The 26,419-nt window shown below is 40.9% G+C and overlaps 1 protein-coding gene across 18 annotated transcripts in view; it reads left to right on the top strand.

Moving 5' to 3' along the window:
- The window catches only part of dock7 (dedicator of cytokinesis 7), a 50,852-nt gene that overhangs the window by 22,269 nt on the left and 2,164 nt on the right, over window positions 1–26,419 (top strand). For 2 of the 18 annotated variants that reach the window (XM_067596398.1, XM_067596404.1), the window contains exons 15-49: window positions 257–374; window positions 670–740; window positions 3,597–3,735; window positions 4,235–4,336; window positions 4,795–4,881; window positions 5,704–5,935; window positions 6,128–6,292; window positions 6,514–6,534; window positions 6,925–7,094; window positions 10,091–10,180; window positions 11,657–11,752; window positions 11,859–11,999; window positions 12,801–12,914; window positions 13,100–13,267; window positions 13,418–13,557; window positions 14,281–14,450; window positions 15,313–15,491; window positions 15,733–15,915; window positions 16,279–16,438; window positions 16,677–16,773; window positions 17,609–17,626; window positions 18,657–18,753; window positions 18,984–19,118; window positions 19,248–19,400; window positions 19,774–19,932; window positions 20,125–20,225; window positions 20,362–20,554; window positions 20,688–20,831; window positions 21,138–21,269; window positions 22,115–22,129; window positions 24,772–24,897; window positions 25,145–25,234; window positions 25,368–25,604; window positions 25,845–25,988; window positions 26,095–26,201. In XM_067596398.1, the coding sequence (XP_067452499.1) occupies window positions 257–374; window positions 670–740; window positions 3,597–3,735; window positions 4,235–4,336; window positions 4,795–4,881; window positions 5,704–5,935; window positions 6,128–6,292; window positions 6,514–6,534; window positions 6,925–7,094; window positions 10,091–10,180; window positions 11,657–11,752; window positions 11,859–11,999; window positions 12,801–12,914; window positions 13,100–13,267; window positions 13,418–13,557; window positions 14,281–14,450; window positions 15,313–15,491; window positions 15,733–15,915; window positions 16,279–16,438; window positions 16,677–16,773; window positions 17,609–17,626; window positions 18,657–18,753; window positions 18,984–19,118; window positions 19,248–19,400; window positions 19,774–19,932; window positions 20,125–20,225; window positions 20,362–20,554; window positions 20,688–20,831; window positions 21,138–21,269; window positions 22,115–22,129; window positions 24,772–24,897; window positions 25,145–25,234; window positions 25,368–25,604; window positions 25,845–25,988; window positions 26,095–26,201 (4,494 nt within the window). Of the gene's footprint in view, window positions 1–256; window positions 375–669; window positions 741–3,596; window positions 3,736–4,234; window positions 4,337–4,794; window positions 4,882–5,703; window positions 5,936–6,127; window positions 6,293–6,513; window positions 6,535–6,924; window positions 7,095–8,272; window positions 8,366–10,090; window positions 10,181–11,656; window positions 11,753–11,858; window positions 12,000–12,800; window positions 12,915–13,099; window positions 13,268–13,417; window positions 13,558–14,280; window positions 14,451–15,312; window positions 15,492–15,732; window positions 15,916–16,278; window positions 16,439–16,676; window positions 16,774–17,608; window positions 17,627–18,656; window positions 18,754–18,983; window positions 19,119–19,247; window positions 19,401–19,773; window positions 19,933–20,124; window positions 20,226–20,361; window positions 20,555–20,687; window positions 20,832–21,137; window positions 21,270–22,114; window positions 22,130–24,762; window positions 24,898–25,144; window positions 25,235–25,367; window positions 25,605–25,844; window positions 25,989–26,094; window positions 26,202–26,419 lie in introns of all 18 variants that reach the window. The other 16 variants (XM_067596412.1, XM_067596403.1, XM_067596406.1 and 13 more) reach the window with 16 other exon arrangements.

Here is a 26,419-nt window from a genome sequence, read left to right as displayed (position 1 = left end):
TTACACATGTACAATAATTATATATGTAAATTGCATGGCATACAACATCATAGTAAGTAGTCTTTATGGGAACATTACAGTTTTTCTGATGGAAAAAAAAAACTGCCAAACTTAGTGTTTTAGTTTTTTTTACTTTGCCATTAACACCAGATTTTATATTTTGTCATGTTTCTTTAGGGCAGTAACTTGTATGACATAATATATGACGTGCCTTGTTTTCTCTTTGTTTGTGTCTGTGTACATGTTCATTTTCCAGGAACCTGCTGTATGTGAACCCTCAGAGTCTTAACTTTGCCAACCGCCAAGGTTCTGCCCGCAACATCACAGTGAAAGTGCAATTTATGAATGGAGAGGATCCAAATAATGCCATGCCGGTATGCTATGATAAAATGTTATAAGTTAAAATAAAACAATTCTGGCTTTTGAATTTATTTTAGCACCATAAGTGCTCTATCTTAGCTGTAACTCTCATTATGTTCACAACGTAACATCTTTACCATTCGATGTGTCATGTTTCGACAGTGTAGTCGCATTTGGTAAGACTGAAGTTGTATGGTACAGCTGTGCAGTGCAACAACATTATTCTACAGCTGTATAACCAAAATGCTCTGAGTAAATACAATGTGTTTTAGTCAATGTCAATATAAGTGTTTTTTTTGTATCCCCTAGGTGATATTTGGGAAGTCTAGCTGTGCGGATTTTGCTAAAGAGGCCTACACTGCTGTAGTGTACCATAACAGGTAAGTGCGTGTGGCATCTTTTGGTTGGAATAGTCTCTATAGTGTGTTGCTGGGAACCTGTAATCAAAAATGAACTGGAGCATTCAAGAAGTTAGTCAATTGAAAATATAAGTTATTGGGCTGGAAAAGTAGATATTTATCCAAATATCCATACTTTTTCACCTGAAGCTCCATGTAAAGCTCCATATATTCATTCACTTTTCTAACAACTGTTATGATAGAGTTATCACAATATGATTTATGAAATGGCCTTGTTGGCGGTGCTTTGTTAACTGAAAAAATCTGAAAATCTCAAATGCCTAGCCTCCATTATTATCATGAGATTAGACGATTGGTAATTAAACTCACAATTCTCCTTTAATTCAACATTAGAATGGCATGTAGTCTTATACTTTCACTACCCCGCCTTTGATGGCATCCATTAAAGAATGGGTTGAGTCAACCCTCTGGATATTTTCAAGTGGTGCCCTTGGCACAAGTTTCTTCCATTTCTAGATAAGAGCTGATGGACTCTAATATTTTATCACCACTATTAGGTGTTTTTTATGACATCCAGAGGTTTGTCATTTGTCACCCAGGGGTCACACCTTCAAGGCTAAAATTAATCAGCCTGTGACGAATGTACCACTGTGACTAGGACAATCACACATCAAGACTTTTTCTGGCCTTAGAAGTGCTTATAGGTAATTGCATTTACAGTTTGCATTTCACTCAGAAATGGCATAATATTTCTCTTGTCAAAGCTCTTAAAGGCAAATAAAAAGAGAAATTTAATAGCAAGGAAATGAAACGGGTCTCTTTTATAAGAGATGTTTTGTAATTCTGGAAAGCTTCCACCTTTTTGCTCGTATCTGCTTTTGGCTTTGATGTTTGATGTTATGTGCTCAGCCAATAGCACATTATCTTTTCCACTGCGAGAAAAGTTTCTCCTGGTGCTGTTTTTCCTTGAGGATTTTTCCTTTTCTGTTCCAGAACCAAAATGTTTGTACCCATGAGAAATGAGGGCCCTTCTGTGAACTTTTTAAGCAGCGTCAAGGCAATCCTAGTGGGTTTGCTGTAGTTGTGGGTTGTTTGTTTCTGGGCATTGGCTTGCAGACAAAATGTCCTCCTGTGGGACTATAAAGAATTCAGCTGAAGTGAATTATGATGCGTTATATAATGTCTTTCTTTTTATATCACTTGACTTCAACTGTGAACCACTGCCCTGCCTTAAGACAGAGATTTCAAAGTTATAAATGGACCCAGCTGGAAATAGAATATATGGAGATTTCAGTTGATTTGCATATTTGTACTTGCAGGAATGGAAATGTGTTAATATGCAAGTCTATAGCTAGTACAGGGTGTAAGCCTGACTAGAAAAAATTACAGCATTTTGCAAACTGTTCACAGTACTTTCGAGAACAAGTCATAAAAAAGTCATATTGGAAACTAAATGAGGATCTATAGATATTTATGACTGATTTCCCATCTATCCATCCATTTTCGCTGCTTATCCAGAGAGGGGTCACAGTAGCAGCAGACTAAGGTAGTTCAGATGTCCTTATCCCCAGTAGTGTCTTCTAGCTCCTCCTGGGGCATCCTGAGGCATTCCCAAGCCAAATGAAATATATACTGTAATTCTTCCAGTGTGTTTGGGGTCTACCCTGGGGTCTCCTTACAAGTTCCATGTGACCAGAAAACCTCCAAAGGGAGGCCCCAAGGAGGCATCCTTATCAGATGCCAGAAGCACCTCAGCTTGGATCCTTTCAATGCAAAGGAGCAGCTGCTCTACTTTAAGCTCCCTCCGGATGTCTGAGCTCCTTACCCTGAGCTTCTTACCCTGTCTCTAAGGATGAGCCCAGCCACCCTATGGAGGAAACTCATTTTGACTGCTTGTATGCGTGATCTCATTCTTTTGATCACTACCCAAAGCTTGTGACCATAGATGATATGACCACAAAGTCAATCATCGATTTTTGACCTAAGGTGTTCTGGTACCAAATGCAATTATGAATCATCCTATGCTTGAATGTGGTGTTTGTTTCTGCCAGTCCATGATTAGCGCACAAGTCCAATAACAAAGCACCACTTGGGTTCAGAAAAGGGAGGCCGTTAGTCCCAGTTACCCCATCCAGGTTTTTCCATCATTGCCAAGGTGAGCGATGAAGTTCTCCAGCAGAACTATGGAGTCCGTCGGGGGTGCCTTGTCCAGGACCTCACCTAGAGACTCCAAGAAGGCCAGATACTGCAAATTACTGTTTGGTGCATATGCACAAACAACAGTCAGAGCCTTCCTCTCAGCGACACATGGTCGCATAGAGATGCTCAGCCAGCAGCCCATGAGTATCCCTGCATCTGCCTGGCACCTCTTACCTTGGCCAACACTGGAGGAGGAGAGTCCAGCCCCTGTCCAGGAGTTTGGTCCCAGACTTGGTGCTGTGCAGAGGTGAGCTCAGCTATATGAAGTTGATAGCGCTCCGCCTCTCCCGCACTAGGTCCGGCTCCTTCCCCACCAGAGGTGAAGTTCCTCATCCCTAGAACCAGTTCACGGTGCCAGCGGTCAGCATGCGCTTGTCCCTGCCCCTGCCTGCCACCTAGCTGAGAACGCACCCAGCTCCACTGTCTATCCCAACATGTACTGCTGAGTGCATACCAGTACTGAGGAGGTGCTGACCACATAGCAGGCAATCAGTACAGAAAAGCTATTGCACACGTGTAGTCTTAATGCAAAAATAGACTTTTAATGAGGGACTATTAACCTGTCTAGCTTGTTCTGAAACATATCTATTTTGGATGTCTTTCCTATTTTGTGAATTTTTTGACTCTAGGGCAGCTTTTGTTGAATAGCACTATATTGTTTTGACTGATTGTCATCAGATCCCCTGATTTTCATGATGAGGTCAAGATCAAGCTGCCTGCCTCCCTGTCAGACCACCACCACATTCTCTTCACCTTTTACCATGTGAGCTGCCAGCAGAAGCAGAACACACCACTGGAGACCCCTGTGGGATACACGGTAGGCAACAATCATGAGTAATAATAATAATAATAATAATAATAATAGTAATAATAAGCTTTATTTATAGAGCACCTCTCATGACATAAAATGCAGCTCAAAGTGCTTTACAAAAGAAATGTAAAACATAGATACAGATATATACATATGCACAAGCACATAGATACACACACACACGTACATATATATATATATATATACATATGCATGCTTATATATATGCATATATACATATACACACACACATACATATTAAACAGGATAAATATCAGTTAAGACATAGTAAAAGAGTAAAAGACAAATTCTAGAGGGGATACAGTACAGTTATTACACACACGGGGTCATTCTCGTGTCCACAGAGGCACACACACTCGGTCACTGGCACTTAAACAACACATGTGCAAATATACTTTTGAACCTTTAAAGAGACAGCAATGAAATTGAAATATGTATTAAATGGAAAATCCTAATGTGTACTGTGTTTTCTTCCTCCTTCTAGTGGATCCCCATGTTGCAGAACGGCCGTCTACGGACGGGACACTTCTGTCTGCCCGTTTCTCTGGAAAAACCACCACAATCCTACTCTGTTCTTTCCCCAGATGTAAGACACTGTTTTTTAAGAATGCAAGTTTTTAAGGGACAAGTTTTTTTTGTCAAAGTTTGCAGTTCTTGCTTTACAAATTCCTCAATAATGTTTTATGCTTGATAAGGGACTGGAGTCCTACAGACAACCAAACTTAAGTATTTAAGCAGAGTCCTTTAAGTCCTGTAAGTGTTTTTTTCAGGATAGAGCCTGAGACATACAGTATATCATGCTGATGCATGATATCATGGATACTCAGAGCATCTTCTGTGATATTTCTAGACAAAAGCAACATCTTCCACCCCTGTAATTTTTGGATGAGATGTAAAAGGCTTTGGAGCTGACTTTCAACTTTTTTATTATATGCAGAATCGACGTCGTTCCACACAAAGTGGCCAATCTTTCATTTTTACTGTTTGTGAAATGGTCGTTTTACCAGTGCAGCACACATTTACCTGGATATTACTGTACTTCAGGTTCCTCTACCAGGGATGAAGTGGGTGGATAACCATCGAGGAGTATTCAATGTGGAAGTGGTGGCTGTTTCAACCATCCACACACAGGTAACAGGGACTGATCCTCATCACCTCTCATCCTCAATACTCTGATCCATCTTTCAAGTTGATATCATCTGTATATATTTGAGCAGACTGAGAATGCTTGTAATTTAAAACGTCATTGTGCCCAAAGAACTTGTTTTTCAGGAATGAAGAAGAACAGCTTTATTATAATATGTACAACTGAATCGTTTTCGTAAGCATCACACATAGGTAATCATTTAAAATTTCAATTACAGTAAGTAAGAAGGAACAACCACACAGTGTTTTCACACTTAAATAGTAATTCCTCCCAAGCACCAGTCCATTAGTGGGTAAGGCTCGCCACGCCAGTAAATTATTGAGGTCTACTCCATCTCTGTGTTGGCTGTAGTGTGGAGTGCTTGACTGTGGTCCCTAGGAGCCTAACTGGGACTAATGTGCTCATAAATCACTGTTCCTGGCACAGATTAGACTTGCTGGATTCTACTGTGTTCTTGTAGTAATGTTCGTTTTGCGGTTTCCACTCAGTGAGCCAACTTGCCGGCGCAGAGTTAAGGACAAGTAGATCCAAGCTTACTTTTGTTTTTTGACACCCCTTCCCTTTTATGGGTTTTTTCTCCTTCATCTTTCTCTCTCTCTAACACCATGTTGTTTCTTCTCTTTGTTTTCTCTTTTCTCTGCATCTGTCTTTGTTATCTCTTTCTTTTCCTCTTTGATTCTGTTCTTTTACCATCACTCTCTTTCTCTGTCCTCTGTTTGTCTTGTCTTCTATCTGTTTTCATCAAAAATTTTTCATTCTCATTTCTCTTCTCCTGCACACCCATCTCTCCCGCTTTCTCGCCCCAGGACCAGTACCTGGATAAGTTCTTTGCCTTGGTACATGCCCTGGATGAACACATGTTCCCAGTCAGGATAGGAGACATGCGCATCATGGAGAACAACCTGGAGACTGAGCTCAAGTCCAGTATAGCAGCACTCAACTCTTCCCAGCTGGAGCCAGTGGTTCGATTCCTTCACCTTCTGCTCGACAAGTTGGTGTTGCTCGTGGTGCGACCGCCAGTCATTGCCGGACAGATAGGTATGTTACTATAGTACAGTTAACTAAAAAGCCATTAGAGGCAGTGCTTTACAGTGATCCTGTGCACTCACAGAACACACACAACTGTGTGTTTCTGCACTGCACTTTGTCCATGTCTGCATTTTTGCATACATGTCATTCTGCTTCTGTCTGAACCTGCGTGTGTGTTTGTCGGCACGTGTCTGTGTTTAGTGAATCTGGGCCAGGCATCCTTTGAGGTCATGGCATCCATAGTGAATCGTCTTCACAAGTACCTGGATACCAGCCAGGACATGCATGGCCGCAACAGCCTGCTGTCCTCGTACATCCACTACGTCTTCCGTTTGCCCAGTGCTGACCCCAACTCACCATCGCCAGGTATTTAATGATCAATACTTTTAGCCTCCTGACATTTTCCTTTTATTCTATATCTGTTTTTCTGGTTTCTACTTTTATGTTAACTTCATCCAACCCCCGTCTCACCCTCACTGGGTGTCTGTGATCAAACCTACCTGCCATAATTTTTCTTCTTCTATTTCTTTTTATCTTTTGCTTTTTCTCCTCCCACATCCATTTTGTCCTCTGCCTGCCCACTACAGACCCCAACTCATCTTTAACAGGTAGATATGTTCCACCACTGTGCATCTTAATCTCTGAATAATTGTTTTTCCCTCTGAAATTAAATGACATTTGGTTCTTCAAGTAAATATTGCATTTTGGTAAGGCATTTGGTTTGTGTTTTGGATGACATGACTTCCTGCAGACCTCGCATAATAGCTCATAAACCATTATATACATTTATTATTGATTATATTGTTGAAGTACTTAACTTGTGGGTTCACCAACTGGGAGGTGAAGCATTGTGGTTTGGTTCAATGACTTCTTGTTTAGTGGTGGAGTTGAGTTAGTCACGCAACCATCATGTTAGTGGACTTCCAGTGGCTTGATAATAGTAATTATTCCCTTCACATTCCAGTTGTCCAATTTTCCATTTTTGTGTGTTGTCCCAGGCCCAGGAGGGCTGGGAGGTTCGGTTCACTATGCCACCATGGCTCGCTCAGCTGTTCGACCAGCCAGCCTCAACCTCAACCGCTCCCGTAGCCTTAGCAACAGTAACCCCGACATCTCCGGTACACCCACCTCTCCTGACGACGAGGTCCGCTCCATCATTGGCAGCAAGGTAAGGTCATCAAACAGCGTCTGCAACTAGACATGAGCCCGTAATTTATTATATCTTAGTACTTTTGGGATTCAGGTGATTTTCTGTGAAAGCATAAAAAAGACAAACCCATTGTTATTTTTTTTTATGTGGATGGATACAGCAGTGACAGATGGTACTGTGTTTTGAGCACTTTGCCCCACTGCACTGTTTGGCTGCCATGTCCACATTGCATGTGGATATCAAGAGTTAAATATTTAACACTGCTGTTAGTCCAGCAGCTCTCATTGATTTGTGATTTATTTTAGACGGCTCGTGTAAGGCGGTTGTACCGAATCTATAAATCTCAACCCACATCAAAGCAGAGGCCCTCCATGTGCACAGTGACCCAGGAGTCCGTTTTATCAACATGTAAACCCTATATCCAATGCGTAAACACAAGCTCGGACATCTTATCTCTCTAACCGCTGTAACAGCAACCTGATGCACACACACACACACACACACATAGGCTACATGCATGGACACATAATGCTCAGTGTGTGCATGTTGTGAAAGGCAACACGGAAGTAAAACAGACGCTGTCAAGAAGATACAATAGCACATTGTTTCAGTAGTCATATATCTTTTGGAAGACATAAACAATAGCTCAGTCTTTTCAGTCTCCACTGGCTTTCTCTGTTGCCTTTTATTTTGTTTATGTTGTCGTGTATTTTTATTTCTTGTATAATTTGTGAATTTTCCACTTCAGATTTTTTTTTCGTTTAACCCAAAATGAACCTGAATAGTGGGTGATTGATGTGATGTGCCTTTCTAATGGTCTTGCTAAACTTGTAACCGTGGTATGATGGATGCAGCCCCTTGTTTGATGAATGTTCCCTTTGCTGCTAATACTTAACTAAACCTTTCTTCTTTTGTTTCTGAGGGAGGGGAAGCTAATTCTTACCACAGACAAAGAAAGGGAGAGAGAGAGATATAAATATATAACCTATTTGCTTTGCTCTTCTGTGGTGATGATTTGGATTTTTTTTATTTACTACTGACAGCTGACCTTTTTTTGGACCATTGGCATCTTCCAGCAGTCCTGACCTCTTAACCTCTTTAACCTGTGATTATTCCTTCCCTCCTCCTTCCCCCGTGCTGCTCGCTCATTCCCTTGCTTCCTGCCTGCCTTGTGTCCTTTGACCTTGGCACCGTAGGGCTTAGACCGCTCCAACTCGTGGGTACACACCATGGGCTGTAAGAGTGCCCCCTGGGGATCCAGCCCCGGGTCTGCTCCAGAAACCATGCAGGTGGTTTTATGAATGCCCCGTCCTCCACTTTGCTCACTACAAAAATAACTCACCCTATTCACCTTGAAGGGATACTGGGATATTTGGAGTTTTGGTTTATTTTTGTACTTTGCTAAAAAGGAACGTGAAGCTTAGGGACAACCCTTATCCTCCCGTAATGGGTATTTATAATGTTCTCTTTTTTTGTGTTGTCATGATCACATCCTGCATTTATCAGCTCAACCTTTCGTCTAACAGCTTTCAGTAGTTTTAAGTCACATGACTATGATTGCCAACCATTTTTCTCCAAACTAGAGAGATTTCTCAACTGTGTACAAAGTGGCTAGTGTAGCGCAAAGACAAAAAAGACCAAAACTTTAGAATATTACAGTATTCTGCTAAACTTACAATCACAACCCTCCCATGATCCCACACATGGGAGTCACAGCCGCCTCCATGACCCCTCTACCTCTCATACTAGTGTTTCAGCTCACATCTAACACCTCTCTTTTTCTCAGTAGTTGCATGAAAAGACACATAAATCCAAATGCTGCCGTGCCAGTTTTTAATTGATACCAGAGTTGTCCATGGACATTGTAAGCCTCCCTTTCTTTCCATGTGAAGCTCGTTGGCCGTTCTGGGTTTACAGTGGTCAGTTAATGCTAACCTGAAACAGGGACGTACTGTCTTCTGTTTGCGTGTGAGTATTTTGCAGATGATTGTCGGAGTAGTAGAGAAAAAGAGTAGTGTTAGAAACCATCTCCATCAGCAGTAGAGAGTTTTTTTTTTCCATTCATTTTATTCCATCTATTATTTCTCTTCGAGCACTTTTCCCGCTTCTATTCAGTCTCTCTGCTTTAACCTCATAGTCTCCACTATCAACTAACTTCCCTGCATGACTTTGTACTAACCTAGATTCACTCACTGTGTCACTGGAGCATGGTATATCTGTGAGCGTGAGTGTGTGTCTGTCTCCCATGTGTGCGTTCTTTTGTCTGCTCCACTTTCCATCCTCATGTGACGTCATGTCCTCTGTCATGTTAAGTTGTCATGACATTAACTTTTGTTTGTCACTAATTTACACATCCAGATTTATGAATATCAAGAAACCAAGATACACTTAATATTGCATATTGTACATATATTATTATTATTATATATTATATTGTACATCGTGCAATCACAGCTAGATTATTACATAAAAATAAATGTGACAGAGTATGTCAGCATTTAACCTGGAATGGAGCATTACGTTAGGCTGCCTACCAAGAATAAGGCCTTCAGAGGAAGAACTTTTACATTTTCAAAGTACTGTACTCACCTGGAGGGATGCAAAATGGCGCATCATTAAGCAATGGCTGTAACATCAAGGAAGAGAAAAACAATCTGATGTCTTTGCTCGATATCATGGTCCTTCATGTAGCCATTTTGCATCCCACCTTCAAGGTATCAAGATAGCAATGTTTCAGAATGTTTTAGATTACGGCTACAACACTTGTGTTGTAGCCCTGTCCTGTTTAATTGTTTTGTGTCTTCATGTTTGACAGTGTGAAAGATCAGGTGTGCAAGTTTGTGTTTGTGTGTGTGCGTGTAGTTTGTTTGTGTGTGTGTGTGTGTGTGTGTGTGTGGATACGTGTGACCCAGCAGACACATTTCCCTGTGTGCTGAGGAAAAAAGGTGCAACCCCACGCTCCTGTTGCTCCTCCACTAACCTTGTTGTCACCGTTCCATTCATCCCACCCATAGGCCATGGAGCGCTGTGGCAATCGCATGTCTTCGCACACAGAGAGCGCCAGTTTCTTGCAAACTTTAACAGGACGGTTGCCCACAAAAAAGGTAGAGCCACTTGCACTGGGGGAGGAGCCCACCCCACCCACCTCTTCTTCGCCTCCTCACCTGTCTTGTCTGTGGATGTGTGCCTCTGGATTGGTTTATGTTGTATTTGGTGGTTGTGGAGTCTTGTTGAATGCTGAATGTCACTGATCTGCCTCTTGTTTTTGAATGTATCAAGGAGTTTTTCCATCCGCTTAGTCTGGGAAGTCTAAATTCATTGTGTACTATTCCCTCCAACATTGAGTGCAAACTGTGTTTGGTTTTCATTTAAGAAAGCGCATCACAGTGTGCCTTCCAGTTTGCTATCACACCACTAGAGATAACCAGAAACACATACAGGTGGCTACTTTGTAGTCAGATAGCTATCAGGCTACAATCCTCAATGGAATATACCAATATTAAAGTAGTTGTTTCACAAAAAACCTCTTAATTCAAGGTCTACTTACTAGCTGTTTTCCTCAGAGCTTTCAACTGCATTTCACTTCTTCCTCCATGAATGGAGTCTACTTAATTGTCACTACTGAGCCATACTTGGTTGTCATACTTTAAAGAAGTAGAAATGTTTAAATCATAACAATTTAAAATTGGGATATCCTCTCTTTATAATATGTCAACAAAAATAGAGAAGACTTTCCAGACTGTAATCTCGAGTCAGCCAGACACTGTTGAATGTTGGTTCTGCACAAAAACATGCACACAGAAACAAGTTATAAATACATAAAACTTGGAAGAAATGAAGAATAATACATTCTTCTCACCATGTAAAAAAAAGGAATTTTCCTCTCTCCATGTAAAAAAAAAAAAAGAAAGAGAAAGAAATATTTTTCAGCTGTGCAGCATTATCAAGATCTTACTTTGAAATACTTTAATTTGCATGGTGATAAGAGTGCATTTTCTCATCATTTCTTAAAAGTAAGAATTGTTGCCCACAATTGAAAATTACATTTTGGTGATTATTTTTAGTGTATGAATTTAGATTTTCTGAAGTTGGTAACCTGAATTGTAACATCTTATATAATCTCACTCTGTCTTTAATCAAGTTAATTTTCAGTGTTGGGGGTGCAGGAGCTCTACTGGACTAGAGAATAATATTGCCAATCAATAATTGTTAGAATTTTGGGTTCCACAGTTGATACCTGTCAGCAGGTTCATTTGAGATAGAGACAGCAACAATGATTGTTTGAAGGGACATTTACTTACCAACATACATCTATAGCCAGTTAAGTTTAATTTCATGTCATATCCCCATTAAGTTACTCAATTTTGGAACCTTGTTTACAGTATATTTACTGAATGATCTGTTCACAAGTTCACAACATGTAGACCCACATATAGTTAAAGTTAAGCTAGATAGTGACTCTTATCCTGGAGTCTCACATTCTCTCTGTCTAGCTTTATTGCATTCTGTTTCCCTCTCCCTCTCTTACCATCCCTCTCCACCTCTTTTTCTGTGTTATACTACGTTCCTGTCCTACCCAGCTCTTCCATGAGGAGTTAGCCCTCCAGTGGGTGGTGAGCAGTGGAAGCGTCAGGGAAGGCGCTCTACAACAGGCCTGGTTTTTCTTTGAACTCATGGTAAGAAAACACTTAAAAACAGGTTTTACCCTAATGGAAACCCTATAAGACATTACTAGACATGACATCATGCTGTGTTTAATCCTGATAAACACTTTAACCACAGGTGAAGAGCATTATCCACCACCTTTACTTCGCTGACCGCTTAGAGTCGCCCAGAAAGAACAGATTCCCAGAACGTTTTATGGATGACATCACAGCCCTGGTCAGCACCATCGCCGGTGACATCGTGTCTCGTTTTCAGAAGGTAACTAATGACTAATGAAGGTTTGCCGTTCATGTCATTTGTAATGACATGTAATTTCAGAAATATCATGGAGCTTTAAATGTTGTGTGGATGCAGGTAAAGTCAGGGAATATGTCTGGAAAGTTAAAGGAATATAGGAATTTTACATATTAGTCTGTCCAGAGTTATAGAGTGTATACGATATCTTAGCATGTTGTGTTTCACAATTGGCTCCAATAAACTGTAATAATATATAAATATATATAATAATAAACCAAATCCATACTACACACTAATTCCAAGCAGATTTTTAGTATGTATAGAGTTTGTTTACACTGGATATTTCGAATACTCAAAACAGTTGGCATGCATACTGATTTTCAGGTGTGCCGTTGAAGGACACTATTCACTATTCTGCAACACAATGCACAAAGGAAACAGCTACTCAGAGCTGCACAGAATTAAAAGTAAGGGTATATGAGGGTGAAACACTTCCCAGAATACCTCAGACAACCAAATTTAACCATTGAATCTTTGGAAAAAAAACCATTTTGCTGTTTTTCTGTTAGGCACAGCACATATACTGAATAATTTCCTGCTGGTATAAAACAATGTAATATGTGGCTCAGGAGGTAGAGCGCGTTGTCCACTGTCCACAGAAGGTCGGTGGTTTGAGCCCCAGCTCCTCCAGTTTGCATGTGGAAGGGTCATTGGGCAAGATACCAAACCCCAAATTGTTGCTGTGCCATCAGTGTATGAATGTGTGTGTGAATGAGTGAATGTTTCTTGGAACAGTTCATGACTTGTGTTTGTCATCATCAGGATCTGGAACTGGTGGAGAGACTAAATACAAGCCTGGCCTTCTTTCTCAATGATTTGCTGTCGGTCATGGACAGAGGCTTTGTCTTCACCCTCATCAGGGCATACTGGAAGCAGGTAAATGCCTTATTTAGATTCCTTAAAAGCATTTCAGGTGTCTTCACAGCATTAAGAATACATCAAGGACTCATTTACGTTTCAAGATTTTCAGTTATTTTGACAGCAGCCCCGTTCTTTTAAGATGTATTTCTTTGTGCTTTCTTTTATTATGTACACCCATGTGGACTGTTTCTTCCCTCCAGGTGTCCACAAAGCTTTACACTCTGCAGAACCCGACATTGGAGTCTTTGAGGCTCGATTTCTTGAGAATCGTTTGCAGCCACGAACACTACGTCACCCTCAACCTGCCTTGCAGCCTGCTCACTCCGCCTGCCTCGCCTTCCCCCTCCGTCTCCTCCGCAACTTCACAGGTCAGACAAACAGGGACGGAGAGGAATCGTACACTGTCTTGTCAGATCATCTCGGCTTTAGTTATAGTCAAAGTTAATCACAAATAATATATTAAAGATGTCTCTCTTGTTTGGTTGTCCCATTGCAATTCCCTCTCTTCTCTGCCACAGAGCTCTGGGTTCTCCACACATGTCCAGGACCAAAAGATAGCCAACATGTTCGAGCTGTCTGTCCCCTTCAGAGAGCAACACTATCTGGCTGGACTGGTACTGTCTGAACTGTCTGTAATACTGGACCCAGACAATGAAGGGTTAGTATATGTGTAAGAGTTGTTTTGTGTGAGTGAGGATGTGTTTTTGGGTCAGAATTATGGTATTTTGAGTTTCAGGGATTAAGGAATGATAGTGGAAGGTCCTCACGAATCATGTAATTTTTATGGATGGGTGTCATTGTTTGTGTCTTTGTCTGTCTGTTTGAGCAGGACTCATACCCGATAAACTGCCATATATTGTAAAGAAAGGAAGGTTAACGTTTCCGATTCTGTTGGTGAGAGATAAGCCTGCTGACTCGTAAATGAGTGTGTACATGTTATAAAAGCATGGGATTGAGTTATGGTTATACAAGATTATTTTAATGCGTGTTCTCTTTTTCGCTATCACCCTTTGTCCTTTCATACTTAAGATAAAATAATAATAATAAACTACTACAATAATAAAAATTTTATAAGTGCTTCACAGACATAAAAACAGAAAACTCAGTGCAATAACAAATTAGAATAATTTCAATGCAATCAAGAAATAGAAACAGAGATAAAAGACAATTAATAAAAATCTTAAGAATAAATAATTTAATAAAAGCATAAAACAAAAAGGAAAACTCTAACTAAAACTACCCTCTGTCTTAAGCATTGCCCTGGGGACCGAGAGCAACAGCTGGTCTGCAGATCGAAGAGTACAAGCAGGGGTGTGAGGGGGTGTAAATGGGTTCCACGTTTTTATTTTTTTCCTGTTTTTGCCTCTTTTCTATTTTCCAGGATGTTTGGCCTGCATAAGAAAGTGGTCAGTGTCGTTCATAACCTCCTGTCCAGCCATGACTCCGACCCGCGCTACGCCGATCCTGAGGTCAAGGCCCGGGTCGCCATGCTTTACCTGCCTCTGATTGGCATCGTCATGGAAACACTGCCACAACTCCATGACTTTACAGGTACTGATTAAGAGCAAAACTTAGTAATTTAACAAGGATACGAGTAGTGGATAATTTTGTCAAAAGTTAAATGGTTTCTCTTTGAAAACTGAAACAAATCTGATATTTATATGTTATCTTCTTTAGCATGGTTATTAATATGGAATATCTTTTTTTGGAACTGTATCTTTGTTCTTTCTCTCCCGCTGTCAAATGTGTCAGTTACCACATCTAACTGTATTTCCATTGTTCAGTCAGCAGCACATAATCTGAGTAATGTTATGAGAGGTAATGTGGCAACCTGCCAAATACTCCAGTCTATTTCAAACAAATGCAGCTCTTAAGTTACAGCATGACCTTTTAATAGCATATCTTTTGAATCAGATGAGGTTATCATTTGACATCTAAAGGATGCTGCCCTCTAACTTAATGTACTAGCTGATTTCTAACGTCACTTCATCTCTATATGACATTTTATCTCTCCTTTAAGCCCCCTAGCCTGGTGAACATGTGTTCCCTAGGCTTATATTGAAGTTACACTTTCATAAATGTTTGAATGTCAACAGTCACTTAAACTCCAGTTATAAAGTGGTTTGAAAAAGTCTGTCCTCTTTTGTAAGGCCACCTGATTCAGAGTACAGAGAGGTTTCATAAATACTGTAGCAGTTATTGTCATGTTTGTAGATCCGGTAGGAGTCACTGGAGGTTTCCCTTATCAATAACTTTGAACCATCCTATTTTTTCCTTAATTACAACAACATAACCTCTTTTTCACTCATTTATTGCAGAGTTTTTTTTTTGCAGTTTTCATATTCCTGTGGTGTCTCCAAGTAACGTTAACTGATCATTCAAACTTTCTTTTCTCTCCTTTTCGCATCACTAGAGTCCCATAACCAATGGGGTCGGCCAGGAGGTCACCAGGGAGCGGCGGTGGGCAGCGGTGGAGAAGAGGCAGAGGGAGAGGGTAACAGCATGATCAGTCAGACGGTCGCCATGGCAATAGCAGGCACCTGCACCGCCTCTCCAATCTCCCGACCAAGCAGCTTCTTGCTCAACTCGCAGGTAACCTAGTGATTAGTGACATAGTGATTCTCTTAATTATACTTTGTCTCCTACAATACAGTAGAATTTAATATCACCAAATTGCCCTAAAATTGTAAAATACAGTTGTCTATAATTAATTGTCCTACTACTGCAGATTATTCCAAAATCTTAAACAAACCATAAGCTGTCGTTTCTTATAATACCTCTCTTCTTTTTGTTCTTTCTGTCCTCTTTTTCTCCTCCTGATCCATCTCCTCAGGCGAGTCGTCAGCACGGAAGCTTCTCAGCCGAGTCGAGTCGTAGTCTGCTTATCTGTCTGCTGTGGGTGCTGAAGAACGCTGATGAGCTGGTGTTACAGAAGTGGTTCACAGACCTGTCAGTGTCCCAGCTGAACCGCCTGCTGGATCTCCTCTACCTCTGCGTCTCCTGCTTTGAGTACAAGGTAAGACCAACACCGACTACACTCTTTCTTTTTTGTAAGTTTGTAAATCTTCTTTGGATGACTCCTGCTGTATTCTTACATACCGAACATCAGTTTCTCTGCGGCTAATATGCTTTGGCTACTGAATGTGCTGATAAAATAATAAAATCCGCCAACTTACTACTTTCTATGCTACAACCATCTATTTCTCTCTGTGTATTTCAAGCTCTTCCCGCTCTGCTATCTGCTCGCTGTTCGCTTTCCTTTGCTCGCACATTTGCTTTTATCCTACTAACTTGCTTTGCTTGCTGAGTGCTTTGCTGCAAATAACTTCCCTGCTGTGTTCTCTATCCGTCCGCTCACCCTCTGCGTCATGGATACAAGGCCCATGTTGTGTTCACCATGCAGGGGAAGAAGGCGTTTGAGCGAATGAACAGCCTGACCTTTAAGAAGTCCAAAGACATGAAGGCCAAGCTGGAGGAGGCCATACTGGGTAGCATCGGGGCGAGACAGGAGATGGTACGACGCAGCCGCGGACAGCTAGGTGGGGGAACAATCTCACGCATTCACTGACACACATGCATATCCTGGATGCACGCACACACACACACAAGCAGGAAGAACCACATACTAACAAATGTAAAGCATAAACCCTCCACACATGCTTCAATAGTTCTGTAGATAAAGCTACAGTCATTCAACCAAAGTCAGTCACGTTTCACTGTGTACACACCTTCTTTCACCATCAATAAAAAGCAAATAATCCTTTCACCACCATTCAGAGCGGAGTCCATCTGGCAGTGCATTTGGCAGTCAGGAGAATCTGCGTTGGAGGAAGGACATGACCCACTGGAGACAGAACAGTGAGAAGATGGACAAGTATGTTTTGTCTTAGCCTTAATCCATTTTTCTAATTCTTATTTTCTTGATTTACAGTACCAGTCAAAAGTTTTGGAAACATTTTCTCATTCAAGGGAATGGGAAGGTGTGTTCAAACTTTTGTCTGGTGCTGTATGTCTCATAAAAACTTACTCCCAAGAGACCCCAAGACGATTATTTTACTGTCTTCTATGGTTTTTGTTCCCTTTAAACAAGACTCTCAGAGGTTATTTTTGCATGAAAGATGTACATAACGCACAAAAATTTTCATCCCCACTTTAAATATCAAGCTCCTCATGTGCTCCATTTCCATTTTCTTTTAAGTAGAATCTTTTAGAAGCACCTACGACTACATTACGTAAAATGTTGAAGTGTGAAATAAGTGTTTAAACCATCATCTTTTAATCCTCTAAACATGATACGACAGCTCAAATCCATCCAGTAATACACGCCATCACGATCATCAAGTCGTGCTGAAGCCCATTCATTGTTCGTTTTTTATTTTCCATATGTGTTGCTGGATTTACATATGAACAGAATCCGATTTATTTAAAATATCATTGCAGTCTAAATCCAACTGTAAGTATTTCCATGTTTGCCCAGCAACTACAGATATCTGTGTTGCATGCACTTTAAAAAAAAAACACACTTTTGTATCTTATGCCACTGGAACTATACTTTTTTTTTTGTCAAATGGTGACAAAAGATACAGTTTTGTGCTTTTTTTTTGGGTGTGAATTTTTGATTTCTTCTCTGTTCTTTTGTTAATTCAGCTCCAGCCTTTGTTTTCTGTTAATTTCCATTTGTTCTCTCATGTCGCTGTGTGTTTATATAGGAGTCACAGATCAGTCAGGTATTGTATGGTCCACATTTGCTGTGTGCTCCTTTTGAATTCCCCCTTTGCTTTAGTTCCTTGATTATGGTGTATTCAAACGCATGTGGAAAGTTTGACCATTGCGATGGACACAAAATGAATGTCCACATTCAATTTTCCTAATAATAAAATTTCCCAGCTACAGTTTTTTTTGTCCGTGTGGGCCACATTAGTGTTCACACATGCTCATGAATGCACCATCAGAGATCCCCTGATCCTGGTTCTGATCCTTGAAACCCCCCCCCCTCATCCCAATCAGTCCCCCTGCCCCCGGTAACAATGTCTGTCTCAGGGTTGGTAGTGGTTGCAGTGGGTCTGTTTTGCTTTTTTTAACCAGTGTGCTTCTTGTTTTGGGGCTCTTGACTCGTCTCGTGTGTTTCCCTGGTTGCTCCTGCAGCAAAAAGCAAGACAAATGTAGACGTCGTTGTTTGTCGTAGATGATCTGTTTGATTTGAAAAATAACAGTCAGATTCTGATTTAAGACATGAAGATATCTAATGATCAGGCCTAGTGTGCCAGCTGTAGACAAGAAATGAATGACTTAGCTGTGAAATCACTAAGTAATGAAGAATAGTTTCCTCTATCCCTTTTTAACCTCTTAACTCTCTGTGAGGGAAGTGATAGATGTAGCCTAACTGTCTACATGTGGTTGCTGTGGATCGTCTGAAAAGGTTGAAGAGTATGACATGCAGGTTAAAAGGCATCTTGCAATGCAATATTTGATTTTTACATGGATGAAGACAAACAGATTTAATCAACTTTGTGCTGCTGTTGTATGAAAATATCATAGTCATCAGTTACACTTAAAGAAAATGAGGGGAAAAAAAGAAAATTCTACTCTGCACATAACTTTTTCTTCCGCACAAAGACTCTTACATTGTTTGTGATTATGGGCAATGGCTTGAATTTGGTGACTGGAAGCTCATGCAACATTCAAGGGTACATCATCATCGCAATCTGAGAGTTAGTAATCATCTTGTGACTGTGGTTTCTGGTTTCTTGATTGTAGGACCAGAGCTGAGTTGGAACACGAAGCACTTATTGACGGTAACCTCGCGACGGAGGCCAACTTAATTATTCTCGATACTTTGGAGATCATTGTACAGGTATGCAAGCGAACAAGGCTTTCTATATTTTCTCTTGCACAACGCAAATTTGTATGAGTACACACACAAATATCTCTTGGTTAACAAGCATACATAAACCCAAACATGCAGATCCAAAGCTGGAAAATTTTGCATTTTGTCGTAATGTTTGTGTTCCGTCTGTCATTGCGGGTGCTGTGATCACCTGTGTGCTCCTATAATAACTGTAAATGCGACCCTCTCCCCTCCAGACGGTATCAGTGACAGAGTCTAAGGAGAGTATCCTGGGTGGGGTGCTGAAGGTGCTGCTCCACAGCATGGCCTGCAACCAGAGCGCCCTCTACCTCCAGCACTGTTTTGCCACACAGAGGGCTCTGGTGTCTAAGGTGAGACTACTAGACTTTCTATTAAAGTTCTTTATTTCCTTTCATCCTAACATTGTCTTTTAGGACTTTGCACTTAATATATTTGTCTATATTGTTTCAATTTGGGTGTATTTCTCTCCGCCTGTGTAGTTTCCTGAACTGCTATTCGAGGAGGAGACAGAGCAGTGCGCTGACCTGTGTTTGCGACTGCTGAGGAGCTGCAGCAGCAGCATCAGTACTATCAGGGCCCACGCCAGCGCCTCCCTCTACCTCCTCATGAGGCAAAACTTTGAGATTGGCAACGTGAGTAAAATATAGAACTAAAACTTTACAACCCAAAATGTTATGTGTTGGTATTTTGCCTTTACTTAATGGATAACATTTGTCGATGAAAATGTTACTGTCGGTTGGCCAGTTCATAGTTATTTAATTTTATTTGTTTTTGTATTCCTAAATGTGTTCCAGTTTTTCTTAGAACAAAACCAAACATTCCCCACAGTTGTTCAGTTCAGGCCCACTTAATGGTGCATGCATCATCTGTCTTGGGACAGTGATGTCACACTTTTCACACAAAGACCTTTTCAAGATAAAAGGGACATCTGCACATCTGTCAATTAAACACTGGTTGACTTTTTTTTTGCCCAAAACTTTCTTCTTTTTGTGGTTGCACTCTCAGAACTTTGCGAGGGTGAAGATGCAGGTGACCATGTCTCTGTCCTCGCTCGTGGGAACATCGCAGAATTTTAACGAGGAGTTCCTGCGTCGCTCTCTAAAGACCATCCTCACCTACGCAGAGGAGGACCTGGAGCTGAGGGAAACCACCTTTCCAGACCAGGTACTGATTAATCCATTTATTGTCAATCAGAGTGTGAGAAGAATGTGAATTGGCTGACAACTTACTTCCCATAGTTGATTTATTTATTTATTTTTACTGATTTACTCGTTTTTACTATTTTTGAATCTTATTTTTAAGATAAAATATTGGGGAACCAGCCTATTTAACTCAAGCTCTGTTCTTTTGTTCCAGGTCCAGGACCTTGTTTTTAACTTGCACATGATCCTGTCTGACACGGTGAAGATGAAGGAGCACCAGGAAGATCCTGAGATGCTCATAGATCTCATGTACAGGTACAGAACACGTGCAGACTCAAGCGAACATTTCTTGATTGCTTTTAAGTGCATTTATTCACTGTTATTATCAATATCTTGTTGTTTTTGTGCTTTCATGTCTGGTTTGTTGTGTGTCGTCCTCGTCCATCTGCAGGATTGCAAAAGGTTACCAGACATCACCAGACCTGCGGCTAACGTGGCTCCAGAACATGGCGGGAAAACACTCGGAGAGGAACAACCACGCTGAGGCCGCCCAGTGTCTGGTGCACAGCGCTGCCTTGGTAGCAGAATACCTGAGCATGCTGGAGGACCGCAAGTATCTACCTGTCGGCTGTGTCACCTTCCAGGTAAGGACATTTCTGGATAGCTGTAATGTATGTGTGTGTGTGTGTGTGTCAGCCTGTACTTTTTAGCATGAGAAATGTACACTAATGTGTGTACTTGTATTACCTTTCTTGTATTTGTGCATACGTGCTCCAGAACATTTCCTCCAATGTGCTGGAGGAATCTGCTGTCTCTGATGACGTGGTGTCCCCAGACGAGGAGGGCATTTGCTCAGGGAAATACTTCACTGAAATCGGCCTCGTGGGACTCCTGGAGCAGGCTGCTGCCTCTTTCTCCATGGTGAGAATAAAAGAAGGATAGATGGGTTATTAGATATATGGATGTTGACAAGGATGCTATAGATCAAGTCAGGGATTTTGGAGCAAGTAAGAAACATTTTTATGAAAACAAAATTGCATTCAGAGGTTTATTTATCCAAAATCTTCTTTACAGAAGCTATTCAACACATAACATACAATACAAAGGCTGAAGTCAGATGCCAATGTAACTTGTCAAGAGATCCTAAAATATGTTTTTAAGGTGTTGTTTGTTGTTTTGGGGGGGTTTTTTGTACCACATTAACGTTTGTCTTGCGCTCCCTTTCAGGCCGGCATGTACGAGGCGGTAAACGAAGTGTACAAGGTACTGATCCCTATCCATGAAGCCAACAGAGATGCAAAGAAGCTAGCCACCATTCATGGTAAACTACAGGAAGCCTTTGGCAAAATTGTTCATCAGGTAAATACACACACACACACACACACACACACACACACATACGGTGTAGCTGTCCTCTCTGTACTCCAGTAGCTGAAGGTGTGAAGCTGCTTCTGGATTTATACAGGAACCAGAAGAGAAAAGAAGTTTAATGTAACCCAGATATGATGTTGAGTTTCCTGCTATGAAATGGTCACATCTGGGTTATATGAGGTTACAAACTAGTTTTTTTTTATTCATATTTATGAAGCAGTATAGAAAGGTTAAGTTTCTGCGATGAGATCAATAACACAACAGGCTACTAAGTGCAAAGGATCGTTAGCAACACTTCTCATCTTCAATGCTCCAGAGCACTTTGCATTTATCATGGTCTTCATACGAGTAAAATGGTAACTGGACACCAAACACAACTGAAAATATCCTTGAAATAATGTACTGATGTTTCCATAAACATTAGCCTTTACACAGACACAGCTTTGCATGATTTCATTATTTGGCATTTTTAATCCCAGTGTACTTATTTATTTATTTATACTTTGTCAGATACCTTGCATGCTTTATTATATTTGTAAAGTATGAAACTGAGGATGCATGAGATGTGGGAAGAGACTCCAGTTGTGTTTTTTTTTCTTGGTGGCAAAAAAAATGCTTCATTCTATAAAAAAATAAAATGTTTGCTTGAGAAAAAAGTTTTCATATTTTCATCAGAGGCCAGTCGCTCTGCGCTCCAGTTCGACTGCTAGTAACTAATTCAAAGAGTCGGTCCTCTTCGCTGTAACACCACCGTGTGTGAGTGTTTACACTGTGTGTGGGGGGGGTGTATGTGTGTTGTCGTTCACATGTCCTGTATTCTCTTTGTCACACAGAGTACTGGCTGGGAGGTAGGTAGCTAAACGGTTCCTGCTTGGCCCTGCTCATGTTGTTTATCTTTATATATTTTTTATCTACTCTTCATCTTTTTATTTGCTAGCCGTGGGCATCCTGTTGCTCTCTATGCTTTGTTACATACATCCAATCCATTAACACCTGCAGACAATGTTAACTGTCTGCCCCCACCGGGGACACCTGCTGTGTACATACAGCAACACCCTCACTGTTTTCCTGTCGCCTCCTTCCTCTCACTGTGCAAGAGGAGCTTGTGTTTTATTTTTTTTAACGTTGACAGTGTTGGTAGGCTGTGCATGGGAGCCACAGTGTCTGACACTAATGATAAAAGTCTCCAGTGAATGCATCACCCGCACAATCCGCACTCTCCCTCGTCCTCATCTCCTGTCTGTCTGCTGGTGTGTCAGTCAGAACACACTCATCACGACTGGCATCGTCCCACTGTCACACTTCATCTCATCTCATCTTCAAACCCAGGGCTCGATTTCAGTGCACTGTTTTTATCTGCTAGCCTCCCTGCTTTAGTCACGGGTCATTCTTTCCACACACAATTTAAATGAGCCTTTTAAAACATAAGGTGTCGCAAAAACTTGCATTGGTTTGAAGCTGGAAACCAAATTTTCGAGGCAGTCAGGTTTTTTTTTTCCAAGAGGGTTCAACTCACAGTAATCTCAGGATTACTTGATTTATCCCTTTTGATTTTGATTAGTTCTTATTCTCGCCCTTTCTTTTATAGTTCAAACTAAATCGACCCCTGATTTTATTTATTTTTTTCATCCATTTGCTTTCTTTCGTTAACAGTATTAACCTCTAAGTTCTCATGGTTTGTTGCATGAATCGGACAGAGCGCTCCTCGTTCCTTTTGGGAACCGCACTGAAAGTGCATGGTGTGTTTCTGAAGGTTGTGGATCTTTATTTCTCACTTCTTTGTCTTTCTGACTTGTTTTTTTTCTTCGTAACTGTCTGCCTTTGCATGGTCTAGATCCTTTCTCTAAGTCAATGGAGATCATTTTGCTGTTGGTGATGATGACATCTTTTTTTTTTGTGTTAGTTTGTGTTTGTGTTGTTTTTTGAAATTCTCTGGAGGAACCCAATCCTGATTAAAATTTGTTCTGTTTTCTCCTTTTTGATTTCCCTGGTTGCCGACCCTTCCTTCCCACTTTACTTAATTGTGTCTTGTGGTAAGTTTCTTAGTTTTCAGGGCTTCTTAAATTCCTGCTTTTAATTTCTTTGAAGTCAGCAGATGAAGTGGAAGTACATCATTTATTTATTTTTAGATCTGCATCAAACACGTAGCTAAGAAAAGGGTTTATTTGATTATCTTGTACTAGAAGTCGAATACAGAACTCCTCAATTCATCAGCAGTTTCTGTCTTTCTCCTGTCGTACACACACACACATACATACTCGTTCTCTCACGACTGTGTCAGACATGCTGTACTTCCTGACTTTATGTACTTTAATGTGGAGCTGCTCTCTGGATGCTCTTTCCAAGTAGAGAGATCTGTGCAGAACAAAAGTGTGAGTTTCTGCATTTGATGATTTTTTCTTAACGCCGGACATTCCTTTGATATAATGGGGTGTTTGGGTTTTTGGTTTGGAGTGGTTCAGGTCAGGGTTTGGTTGAGGGCGGGTGGGGGGGGACGGGGGGACTCATTTTTTGTTCTGCAGAGACTTTTCTCTCAATGTTTCCTCTGTTCTCTTTCTCTGCTCATGACTTCTGTGGCTGATTTATGCCGTCTATGGCTGCTTTTTAGCAACCCTCTTTGCAGTTTGATCTATTTTTATCAAAGCAGGCAAAATGAAAGAAGTCAGAGTCGATGTTGACTTCACTTAATTGAATATTATACCCATTTAGGAGTCTAATCTTCTATACCCATGTGAATATGCTGCCGGCTGATAAACGGGAGATTTTAAAATAGGCTGTTTGTTTCATGCTGATCTTTTGTCGTCTTTGCCTGCCTGTCCTCAGCTGTAGAGGAGGAGAAGCTGTAGAACAAGCTTGTAAAAAGTGGAACTTCTACAAATGGATGCAAAATGTCCTGCCTGCTTCTTACTGTGGGATTTTAGTTACCGTTGACTAAATATATGGATGATGATGTCGAGGTTGCTGACTTCCTCTCGGCTGCTTCGTATCTGACACCAGCTTCTTTTAAAACACTTTTATACACCTCGATAACCTGCATCACAATGAGCAGAATAAACAGAAATTACATGTTACATGAAACTGTTATTAGTCAGGTTTTATAATGTTTGCAGTTGGATGTGATTGCTGTATGGATGATGAAACGTGTTGTCGCAGTATAGCAATGATTTTTCTTCCTTATCTTACCCTTGAACTGTTTCTACTTACACTGTGAACTAAAGGGGATGGATTTCTCATCAGAATATAGAGCAACAACATAAACAAAGCTGTCATTTGGTTGTAATTTACATTATGTTCCAACTGTGCAACACCCTTGTAAGAGCTGATGGTTTTCACTGCATCTTTGTCTGGAGTCTGATGACTTTTGATACTTTGGAGTTCTTCATTTTTACAGTTTTTAAGTATGGATTAAATAAAACTGTTCAGATATGGTTGTAAGTCTTGTTTCTGCTCAGCACCAACATGTATTTTCCTGTGCCTGCAGGATGGAAAGAGGATGTTTGGTACATACTTCAGAGTTGGATTTTATGGTTCAAAATTCGGCGACTTAGACGAGCAGGAGTTTGTGTACAAAGAGCCCGCTATCACCAAGCTGGCCGAAATCTCTCACAGGCTGGAGGTAAATACCACAAAGATGTGTCATGAAATGATCTATTTGGTAATACATAACAAGTGCAATCAAGTTACATGTGATGTTCTTTTAATGTTTCATCCCAGGACCCAATTAAAAGTTTTGATATCACATACATCTATTATATATGTCATTTTCAACTATATTTTTTATTCATTTTTACTTCTTAGGTATATGTGTTGTTAATAGTCTTTTACCAACATTGAACGAGGCTCCGTGTTGTGTTTCTTTTCAGGGTTTCTATGGCGAGCGATTTGGAGAAGACCAGGTAGAAGTCATTAAGGACTCCAACCCAGTGGACAAGTGCAAGCTTGATCCAAATAAGGTTTGTGTCGGACGTTATTATTGGATAAATGGAGTTTGTGAAGGCAGCTGACAGTCTTGAAGCTTTTAGTCTGAGTATCCGATAGAACTGAAGAAACACGACCTAAAAAACTTAACCGTCTTTCTCTCCGCAGGCATTCATCCAGATCACCTACGTGGAGCCCTACTTCGACACCTACGAGATGAAGGACCGCATCACCTACTTCGACAAGAACTACAACCTGCGACGTTTCGTCTACTGCACGCCCTTCACTCTGGACGGGCGGGCCCACGGGGACCTGCACGAACAGTTTAAACGCAAGACCATCCTCACCACCTCCCACGCCTTCCCTTACATCAAGACACGCATCAACATCATCCACAAAGAGGAGGTGGGTGAACAGTTTACAACCAGTTCACTGGAAGACAAGTTGAAGGGCACTGACCTGCTGAAGCCTTCACTTTCATTCACTCAGGCAGTCAAGCTAAACAATTATTAATAAAGATATGGAAGAGATGACATTTTGGAGATTTTGTGGCCATAAAAGAGATGAGAGAGCTTTTTCATTCAACCCTCGCTGTGTGCATTCACCCATATCACTAAAAGCACTTGTCTCTACATCACTCTCTAGATTATCTCCACGCCCATCGAGGTGGCGATAGAGGACATGCAGAAGAAGACTCAGGAGCTGGCCTTCGCCACCCACCAGGACCCTGCTGACGCCAAGATGCTGCAGATGGTCCTGCAGGGATCAGTGGGCACCACCGTCAACCAGGTAACATTTTAAGATTAAAAATGAATACAAGTTCTTTGCATATGTGTAAAGATTCTCAGGTTACGTGAAGTTATAGATTGTTAATCAAATGATTTGTTTTCCTCAGGGTCCTCTGGAGGTTGCTCAGGTGTTCCTGTCAGAAATCCCCAGTGACCCAAAGCTATACAGACACCACAATAAGCTACGGCTCTGCTTCAAAGACTTCACAAAGAGGTACGAGCTGTTTATGTTCCATATACCTGTGAACAGCGTGTTGGAGTCAGAGGGACACAAGCTTTAATACAGAAGAACATAATTATGAGAGAGCAATCTTAAAGAAATAATGAAAATTATCTGTGAAAAAGGGATATTTTGACTGTAGGTGATAAATCAGAAAGCTGCTGTTGGTGCAGTTGTCTGATGTGCAGCCTATTTCAGTGACTGTTCATTTT

Source organism: Thunnus thynnus, chromosome 8 (assembly GCF_963924715.1).
Source record: "Thunnus thynnus chromosome 8, fThuThy2.1, whole genome shotgun sequence".
In the NCBI taxonomy this organism is placed as follows: domain Eukaryota; kingdom Metazoa; phylum Chordata; class Actinopteri; order Scombriformes; family Scombridae; genus Thunnus; species Thunnus thynnus.
The sequence above is the reverse complement of the archived record's forward strand: the minus strand, read 5'-3'. Positions and strand labels throughout refer to the sequence as shown.